Here is an 11,089-nt window from a genome sequence, read left to right as displayed (position 1 = left end):
AGAAAAACTTGCTGTGTGCCCCCCTTTTAAGCAAGAGCATGGCAAAATGTGAGTATTTACATTGATGTACAGCATAGACATTTACCTCTATGAAGAAGACCACCACCAATGGACTGATGTGTGTACATTTTGTTCAGAACCTTCAAATAAACACAACTTGATTGACTTGGTTTTTTGTTTTTAAATGAGGAGATATCCAGGTCTAATGATCTGAAGAGAACCACACAACACCGAGTGCTTCTGTTCTCAACACAGATTTATTAGCAAACCTTTAACAAAGGCAATTTGTTAGAAAGCATCACAATAAAAAGTGGGGAGAAAAACTAAATTTGGTCTCTAAAAAGTCATAAACCTAAAAGTGTACCATTTGGCACAAATACAAATATGTAACTGACAAATAACCTGGAAAGCATAGTGTATGTGGGTGGAGGGAATCGAATATGGAAGGCAAAGAAGGGAGGATTACGCATTTCTGTCAATCCTGACGTCAATCTCTCTGCCGTTGAGCCGGTAGCCGTTCATGGTGCGACAGGCTCGCTCAGCGGTCTCAGGATTGTCAAAGCGCACCACACCACAGCCCTTAGACTTCCCGTTCTCCATCTTTATATCTGCATACTGAACCATGCCTGGAAAAACGCACAGAACGTACATTACAAATGTTGACAATAGAAGTCTGGGTTAAGTAGGACTGGAAAGACGTCTCACCACAGGAATTAAAAGTGTCCTTCAACATCTTCCAGGTGAAGTCAAAGGGAAGCTGGGGAAAACAAAAATTCATTATCAAAGAGTGTACCCAAACCTCTTTTCCTGACTGATGATGCAACAAAGGCTGTGTGGGCCGGCACAAAATAGTGACTGTTCTCACTTTCTAATCAAATCCTGCTTAAAATTAACTTGTTTGTTCTCACCAGTCAATCATCATCACGAGTTAGAACAGTTCTGAATACTTTCTTATTGACTTTGGGCAAGAAATGTAACTGAAGATAATGTATCAACATCATAGAAGCAGATCAGTTTACAACTGACGAAAAGGTGTAAATTAGTTCAGTCTCAATTGTAAAATGTAGTTAAAACAGAATACAACTTTAACTACATTCAACATTTGATGTGGTTCCAAAAAAGTGATCACTATCAAAGTTGTCAAACTAGTAAACACCACCTATTGTTTAAAAACCGTTTTGATCCACTTCAAATTAGTGTTGACACGATACTGGAATTTAGTACCAAGCGATACCAAAATTCTAAAATGTCCATTTCCCGCTAAAATTTAAGCGCATACAGCTGATTGCCTACTGTGTTCACATGCTCAACAAAAATGACTGTGATTGGCCTTGAAGGTCATCAGTTCACCAAACTCACCGCTGTTTACTGAGTGGAACCACAGATACAGGAATACTGAAGTGTTTCGAAGTCACATCAATCAGCTGGTTTGTCTATAAGCTGATGAATCGTGGCTTTAAATTGCTCCACTCCGTAAAACAGTGGTGAGTTTGGTGAACTGAAGACCTTCACAGCCAATCACAGTCATTTCTGTTGAGCTCAACAGTGCTCAAATGTTAGCAGGAAATTGACGTTTTTAAATTCCAGTATCATGACAACCCTACTTCAAATGTTGACTATTGTCTGCTATTGGCCACCAGATTCGGTTTTAAACTTGCTCACCGTGTAGCGTTATTAATTAAATATACAAGTGCATGCACACAACAATATTAGTGCCGCTTTTCTTGGTTTAATACTTCCCTACAGTAATACCCAATAATAAGAACACTGTTTGCTTACATTTCTGACAAAAATCTGGCAGCCCTTCCTGGCATTGGCTCCACCAGACCCTGGTCCTCCTCCTTGCCCAGACCCGCCGAATGGAGAACCGAAGTTACCACGGTCCATGTCTCCAGGCCTGTCAAACTGACCACCGATGCCACCGGAGCCCATTCGATCCATGCTGGAGCCCATGCGGTCCAGACTGGATGAGAAGCGGTCCATGCCACCAGAGCCCATGCGATCAAAGTTTGAGCCCATTCGGTCGAGGCCTGTGTTCATCCGGTCCATGCCCATGGGAGAACCAAAGTCCATTCCACCACTCATACGATCCATGCTGGACGAGCCCAAGCGGTCAAAGCCACCAGGACCCATACGGTCCACGCTGGAGCTCATGCGGTCCAGGCCTGATCCCATACGATCCATGCTGGGGCCGAGTCGGTCAAGCCCTGAACCCATTCTATCAAAGCCAGAACCCATGCGGTCCAGATCAGACATGCGGTCCATGCGATCCATTCCTCCACCTCCTCCTCCTCCCCCCTCCCATTCGGTCCATTCCTCCTCCTCCTCCTCCCCCCATACGGTCCATTCCACCACTAAGCCGATCCATGCCAGAATTCATGCGATCCATACCCATGGAGTTTCCTGGGAATCAAAGATTTGAAATATGGATTTACACATTGTACATTTACTTGTACTTTACACAAGTCTGTACAGTGTTACTGACCCATTCCTCGATCAAAGGAGTCTCCAAAGTTGCTGCGGGACATTCCCATGTCATTACGACCACTGAAATCTCGATCAAAGCCACCACCCATTCCGCGATCCATATCTGAAGTCAAAAGAAAATAAAGCTTCACTCTAAATTCAACTAGAACAATTAGACAAAGGCAAAAAAAAAACCTGATTTCATACATATAATAAAAAATAAAACTCGTACCATTCATTCGCCCCATTCCAGATGGTCCGAAACGATCCATGTTGTTCATGCCGCCGCCACCACCACCACCGCCTCCAAAATTGTCCATGCCTGAAGTCATAGATAAAATATGCACCAAATTAAAACAAACCAAAAATGAACAAGAAAATCCTTAATTCAGTGGAGAAGTAGTTTAATAAACAAGTTTGTCTTTTTTGGTGATAAAAGCCTCAATATAAAATTTAATTCCATTATTAATAACACAAATTCCCATCACACCAAAAATAGTCACGACTGGCATAATCAGTTAGATGTAGAGAGTCTAAGTGATTTAGCAATGCCAGTGTGTTAGGATGCATTTCTCTTTTATATGGTGTTAAAGCGGACAAGCCATGTCTTAGTGCACAACATCCCGACAAAGATTGGCAAGTTTATTTTTGTTTCAGTAATATCAGAGATTGACCAATAGGAGTGCAGATGCTCTTTTGCACACAACCTTCAAACATAGCCATGTAACCTCTTCAATAATAATCTGAAACAATGCATATTGTAACAAACAATTACTATGAATGCAACAGAAGGAATAATAATAACAACAACAACTTAAAATTCTGCACCTCTTTAGAAGCAAATGTATAAAGATCAAAGTCAGCTTGGGCACTACCTATTCTATCAAACTGAAAACCTTTAAAATACAGCATGTGAATCAATCCAGTCACCCCTACTAATATGCAATAAAAACATGCCGTGAGAGAAAGGAGGAAAATTTTTTTTTAAAAAGGCTTGAGATGTCCCGTAAAAACACATACCTCCCATTCTACCCATGCCACCATAGCCCATTCCATCCATGCCTATGGGGAAAATGAATTGATGAAGGGAGAGGGGGATGATGGTCAGTGCGGGAGAACATGCAGAAACAATGCATACACTTCAACATGAGACATGCGTTTACCTCCTGGCCCCATATTGCCCATCCCACCACGATTGAGCTGCGTAGCATCAATTGGTTGACCGCCGGGTCCCAGACCAAGACCAACACCGCTCAAACCACCTGGAGGAGATTGTGGAAACTGGTTTAAAGAAGAACTACAATAAAAATTGCTAAATGTCAAGGCAGCAATATATAGTTAGCACTTACGAGGAAGTGCTGGAGCACGCTCTGGGGGTGCAAAGTCTCCTTTTGGAAGGGATTTCTCATCCTAAAAAGACAATGACCGATGTGAGGGGGAATTGGGAGAGTTTAGCAAACAAATGACTAAATCAGCTTGTTTACTTACCAGTTTGACATGCATGACCCGGTTGAAGAGGAGCTGACCATTAAACATGGCTAATACAGATTAAGGAACAACTTCCAACCATTGTATACATTTATATTGCATAACTTCATTTATACCAATAGCACAGACTACCATGAAGGATACAGACTGCCTGAACAGCCTCAATAGGCATGTCAAATGTGACCGTTCCCATGCCTCTGCTTTTGCCATCTTTATCCTCCAGGATATCAGCACGCACGACCACTCCGGCCATCCCGAACACCTCTTTCAGCTTCTTCCATCCCACTTTGTAGTCCAACTGTGCAAAAAAAAAAAAAAAAAAGAAAAAAGCCACATCAACAGTCAGCGGGCACATTTTCAGACTCTTCAAATGGTACACAAAGGGTTCAAAATCTTACATTAGCCACAAAAATGGTGCTTCCAATTTTTCCAGCTTGAAGGCCATGGATGACCTCATTGGGAATGTTAGGGTTGTTCAGGAGACTGGGAGGGATGTTGACCATTGAAGAAGAACCAGGTCCTGGGCCCATCCCCATTCCTCCGCCCATTCCTCCACCCATGCCTCCGCCCATTCCTCCTCCCATGCCACCGCCCATGCCTCCTCCCATGCCACCGCCCATGCCTCCTCCCATGCCACCACCCATGCCTGGGGGTCCACCGCCGCCTCCACCACCACCATGACCCCGATTAGCTTCACGCTGAGCAATTACTCCATCTGGATCCTGAGAGCAGCACAAGAAAAGCATTTACTGACTGTGGTCACATGAGCTATGGTTTAACGCATGCAGTCAAATGTTACCATTGAGGGTCATTTACACAACACTGTTCTCAATAAAAAAATAAGAAAACCATTTCTGCCATTAATTTGTACACTGGTTTGAGAGCAAGTTTCTGAAAACATTACAACTATCGTATAAAGTTATAAAAACTGTTACACTTGAGTATTAGTTATTTATTCATTAAAATGTTTTTTTTTCATATATTTATTATTTGTCAAATGTCTTAAAACAACAACAACTGAACAAGTGCACAAATGAAAAGATAACTCCATTTACTGTGTAGAGACTTATATATATATATATATATATATATATATATATATATATATATATATATATATATATATACACAATAATGTCTTAAACTTTCAAGCATATACTTTTTTTGGCCCGTTTCCACTGAGTGGTACTGTATGCTTTTATGGCCGTTTCCACTGTCAAATGGTACCAAAAAGCTTACATGGCCGTCTAAAGCGCAAGCAGTTTCACTTTCTGTTTTATATTTGAAATGACAAACTTCTTCAGCTGATGATAATAATGTGCGCATCTTTATCAAAGTGCTTCTGACATCTGATCCTTTCAGAAACAGACAAATGCAAGAAAGACACATGAAAAAAACAAAACAAAGGAGAAGCCCAAAAACCAAAGAAGCAAATGATTCTTTCAGCAACCTAAAATCTGAACAAACTGTTGTTTAACTATTTTCTTCACCTTTTGGCATATTATGAACTTGGGATGACGGAATTACTTTCTAACAGAGATACAGATGAGAGGTTAATGTGGGGTATAGGTTGCATGTTGTTTTTGAACCCAAATAATGACTAAACGCATGCTGTGTGTTTTTTTTTGTAATTGGTAATATATCGGATACTGTAAGGGTCTTGTATGTGTTCATATATGTTCCATTTATTTATTCATTTTAAATAATTGCAGATGTTACAATACCACTGGTACCCTTTCGGCAGTGGAAAAGCAAGCCTGATCAAGGTGACCCATTAGTAAAGGCACATGGTTATTACATTGATACACAAGTGGCAAATTATTAATTATCCTGATATTACAATCAAAGATTTCTGCTTTTAAGTTTAGTTCTTATACTATGATGAAATAAATCAAAAACTAAAAAGCCAAAAATAGACTTAAATGTCACTTGAAATATAATTTTTTTTCCTTCATAGTAAAAATGCACTCACCTCCTTAACCTTGAGAGGACGGCCATTCATGACATGTTTGTTGACCTTTTCAACAGCTTTTTTCATGAGCTCTTCAGTTCTGAACTCAACCACCCTTTAAAAACCAAGACAAATGTCAGTAAGAGTTGTACAAAAGCAGAAATCTAAGTAATAAATGAGATATTATGAAAGATACTTACGCACAACCCTTTTTTCAGTCAGCACATCGGTCAAGACGATCGTACAAACATACCAGGAACAAAAGAGACAATTAGACAAAAGCCACAAGTAATCATTGAAAACTGACTCAGGATCTCTTTAAACAATTCAGGCACAACAAATTGAGAAAAATTATTCATAATACACTTGTCAGTGGTGTTCACAAAATGGTTACATTTGGTACATATTTACATCAAAAAGGATCACAGGAATTATTGACGACCAGACTACACAACCGGCCTTCAGTTCCAATTAACAAGCTCCAGTTCTGTTGTTTACCCACTCAACAATTCATTGACGCCAATGTTATCCTTTAGTTACTGAACACCACCTGAAGTCCAAAATGAGACTCAAAGTGCAAAAAATAAAATAAAAAAATAGCTACCTCTAAACACTCAAAAACCAGAGTTACTATATAACTGGGATGGGACACGATCCCTGCGGTTCCACTCAGAACTGCAGTCGGCGTCCATTTATGTTCAAATGCCACCCAAGACGACACATTTTTGAACTCTCAACCCAGTCCTGAACATCCCACATTAAAATCTAAGAGTATATGTATGAACTCAAGCGGACAAATGGATGTTCGTCTCTTGCACTTACCCTTGATTTGCCTTCTCCGTCCATTAAGTGTTCCACGTACGTTACCTCACCCACTACAAATCAGATTCCAGACGACACACACCAAAGGGGAGAGAAGCCGAGAGAACAATTGGGGTTTAGAGCAGACACAAACGGGGGGACGGTGAGAGTGAGCTCGGCCTGCAAGTCCAGAGCCTCCTCCCCCAGCACCTCAAGAGCACAAATTCTGGTACAGGTCTACAAGCAGCAAGCTATAAATGGTCTTAAAGAAAACTTCTTAAGCTGTCCTTGCTGGGAACCTCAACATCCAAAACAGACCAAAAGGATTTAACCTCCCGAGCCATCAAAATTTGATTGGATTGCCAACTGCGGCCTTTGTTGGACGTCAACTAACCTTTTGTAGTAAGGTTAACATGACTTCAGCTCCCTCTGATACAATCGACACACAAGCAATTACATTAAGTCAAAAAAAAATAAATATTAGATAAAAAAATATCTACCTAGATTACAAAATAATAGTTTAAAATTACAGAAACTAAAACAGTCATCCACCTGGAACAAACGTGGCTTCCCAACTAAACAATTGTTAGCATCGAGACTCTAAATTTTAATCGATTAGCCAAACCAGCTCCAACAAGTCCCGATTGATGAACACTCAAGAATAGAATTAGATCTCCGATGAGACTGTGCAAACCCAAACAAGGTCTAGTCTGTTTGTACGAAACTGCCTCGAAGAACCACCTTCTCCAGCAAGAACGTCTGTCCATGAAATAAAAACAAGGACCAGCTTAAGAAGCTGCTTTACTCTGTAGACCTGTACCCCCAGAAATCAATCACATCCATTTTTAATTATTTTTTATATTAATAGGCACAATGAAGATCTGCTGCAACAACATTCACTCTGGCAAACCTAAAAAAGAAAATGCAATTTTATTCTACAAGCAACAATTTCCACATGAAATTCCCCATGCGTACAAATCATTAGGCATGGAGGGGGTGCTAACTCAAGGATTGGGGAAAAAATGTGACCACTCATGGGTTGTTACTGAAATACGAACCAACAGGTTATAGTAAATAAACTACACACTTTCTCCAAAGCCGTAGAGACCGATTATAGGCATCAGATTCATATGAATGGATTAATCTCAAGTTCTTAATGCATGTGCAAATGCACACAGAATTTTAAGGTTCCATCCACCCACATTAGCAAACTTAATTAAACGGTTTCCACAACAGCCTTTCCCCCTCAAGACACTATTAGAACAGCCTTTCTCCGAGACCACTTCCCCATGATGGGATGTTTATCCTCTGACCTAAAGCAACTGTGTAAGGTGGCCACCATCAAAACTAAAAGGGTCCTACGAGATGTAACCATACAGCACAAACGCGTACCTTTTTCCTTCATGAGATCTTTCAGCGTTTGCCATTTAACATCATAGGGAATGTTGCTGACAAACACGCTGTATCTCTTGTTGGGGTTCGAATAGGGTTCGAACCGTCCCCCACCACCACCACGCTTTGGGGGCCTCTCCTTTCTCGATTCATGGTTGGACTTGCCGTTCACTGCATTTCTGTATGGAAAGAACATGCAAATTAATGTTTTTTGCAAACAGGAAGAAACAAATCAAACCTGAATGACACAAAACTACATTATGCAAGCCGGTTAGCATGGTCATGATACTGAAGTTGGTACCAATCGATCCTGAAGTTTTAAAACCACAAATACAGGGACACTGGAGCATTTCAAAGTCATATTGATCAGCTGGTTTGTCTATAAGCTGACATACGAGCGATCTTTAAAACACGTCAGTGTCCCTGTATCTGTATTTAAACTCAGTAAACAGCGGTGAGTTCGGTGAACTTCATGGCCAACCACAGTCATTTCTGTTGAGCATGTGAACACAACGGCAAATCAGCGCTGTTTAAGAACACTCAACTAGGCATGGGTCGGTATAATATTAAGACAGTATGATAACCATGGATAAAAATATCACGTTTACGGTATTGTGATTACTGCTCTAAAATCTAAAATAGTTATTTTTAAATGTCTGGGCAAAAAAAACACTTTTTCCAATTTAAACAGAATATACTTTATTTTAAGTAATATTTAAAAAGTTTGAGCAGTAAACATGTCAGGCTAAATAATTCAAATGAATCATTGACTTCTGCTGTCCTTATTAATATTTCTTTACAAATTAAAAAGGAATCTTAGGATATCTTTTTTTGCTGTCTAAAAAAATAAAATCTAACACCTACCTTGGGAACGGTAGTACAGATAACTTTGGCGGTTTTAAAACCTTGACTTTTCCAAACCGCGATGTGCATTGAAAATGCTTATCGCTCAAATGTTAATGGGAAATATGCGTTTTTAAAACTTCTGTATCGATTGGTACCAAATTCCAGTATTGTGCAACCCTAAAGCAGGTTTGAGTTGATTGCAAACTTCCTTACTCAACGGTGTAAATATCTGATTGTGTTCCAATGAAACAAGGTAAAATAAAGGTCTAAAAGGGGTTGAGTTTTCAACTAAATCAATTTAATAAAAATCCATTATGTGCACCTAACGAACACTTTTTTTCCCCACCAGCTAATAAGAAATTAATATATTAACCTTTGCTACCTGAAAAAAATACTTGCAACTGCTTATTTTTCAGATGATGATAATATTACAAAGCCCTTTTTGTGATTATTTTGGGTAGTCCTGCTTGCTTGCTTATATATATATATATATATATTCAGAGCTTATTTTCTTCTTCATTGTTTTGTATTGATTATATATTCAGAGCTTTTTTTCTTCATTGTTTTGTATTAATATTAGGGCTAGGCCGATATACAATTTTATATTGAATTGTAACAATTATAAACTCTGGACTTTTTTACTCCATATAGATCTAAGAGCCAATCACACAGCAGAAATGTGCAACAATGGCAATCTAAAGTGTGTTGATACTAGAGATGTATGGAATTATCGGTCACCGAAAATATGCAGTTTAATAGATTCTCTAATGTTTGTGGCTACAGTCATTATTGGGATACTCTTAAAAAATCTGGAAGCATTAACAACTTATATCGATAAGTAACTTATAAATATATATATGTATATATATATATATATATATATATATATATATATATATATATATATATATATATATATATATATAGTACAATATGGAAACGATTTGATTACATTTGTGCCATATCGTTTACTGGGTATTTTTCTTTGCGTCTTTTGAAGTATTAATATGTCTGTATTGTAAAAACTCTAATAAACAATTACAAAGCAATTGTTTTTCCCAACAATTACTTGATAAGACTAAAACCTTGGGAAAATGTTACATTTATGTTCTCATATGTTTCTCACGCATGAACAATTGTCCAAACACGCAACAAAAAAATAGACTAAGCAAACAAAAGACAGTCAACTTGTGTTTGTTACCCAATATGAACTATTATACTCCTGCATGCTTCATTTCGCTTTGAAGACACATTTGTGTATGGCGTTTCCCATGCTCGTTTCCTGCAGCGTGATTCCAACGCCTTTGTTTCGGCAGGATATGAATGAATCAACCAAGCGAGTTTGGACATTAGACAATAAACGTCGATATTTACTGCAACGCATGTAAAAATAGCTAAAACTGCAATATACACTGCAACACTCCACACCTAACCTTGTAATAAACATTTAAAAGGCAAAACATGAAAGCAACATGCAGTTGTCGCATTACCCTTGGCCTGTTTTCTCTGGCGAAGCCTCAGTCGACATTTTGCTTTCAGATGTTCGCGTTTTACTCCTTCTTCCAGATTAAACTGCTCGTGGATCCTCAGACGCGGTTTATAAATGTGTTTATAGTTAAAAACAACAAAGGTAGGTGTTCAGTTGCTTTTCCGTCCCGTGAGGTATCGCTAAATCCGCACAAAAATATCAGTCGCAACTCTTGTCCTTCGCCTGCTGAAATGGCGGCGATGCTGAAAGAGCGACGCTGATATTGGAGGAGAAGGAGAGATGCATGATGGGAAACAGACTGACGCAGTTGAGTTTAAATCTCTCCGGTGAATGGACAACATAGGATCTACAAGCACAACGTTATTTTATTTGGAACAATAGATGTATTTTGTATAAAGAACATTTTGGAGAGGTGGTTTAAAAAGGGTATTGTTTTAGTGGTCAATTGTTTAACACTCATCTTATGATATATGATGAGTTTATAACTTTTCTGTAACTCCCAATGAATTTTCTCTTGTTTTCTGTGCAATTAATTTTAATATTGTTTCCTTAATTAGAGATGTAACTTAGATTCATATGCCCATTATCAGTAGCACATGCAATGCGTGGTAAAATTAGTTTTTCACAGTCTAAAAATAACAAATCTATTAGCTCTC

At 38.8% G+C, this 11,089-nt stretch overlaps 1 protein-coding gene across 1 annotated transcript; it reads right to left on the bottom strand.

Annotated features, from left to right (window-relative positions):
- Nucleotides 1–238: 238 nt before the first annotated feature.
- hnrnpm (heterogeneous nuclear ribonucleoprotein M) lies at nt 239–10,676 on the bottom strand. The gene is given in 17 exon segments (XM_056447365.1): nt 239–626; nt 706–757; nt 1,780–2,301; nt 2,303–2,403; nt 2,486–2,590; nt 2,699–2,788; nt 3,487–3,528; nt 3,630–3,728; nt 3,816–3,876; nt 3,955–4,004; nt 4,099–4,252; nt 4,353–4,676; nt 5,927–6,020; nt 6,106–6,113; nt 6,728–6,780; nt 8,099–8,277; nt 10,435–10,676. Coding segments are annotated over 17 exon segments (2,136 nt in total). The 5' UTR covers nt 10,473–10,676; the 3' UTR covers nt 239–462.
- Between the last annotated feature and the right edge of the window lie 413 nt (nt 10,677–11,089).

Source organism: Danio aesculapii, chromosome 22, assembly GCF_903798145.1.
Source record: "Danio aesculapii chromosome 22, fDanAes4.1, whole genome shotgun sequence".
NCBI lineage: Eukaryota > Metazoa > Chordata > Actinopteri > Cypriniformes > Danionidae > Danio > Danio aesculapii.
This window is presented reverse-complemented; position numbering and strand designations above follow the sequence as displayed.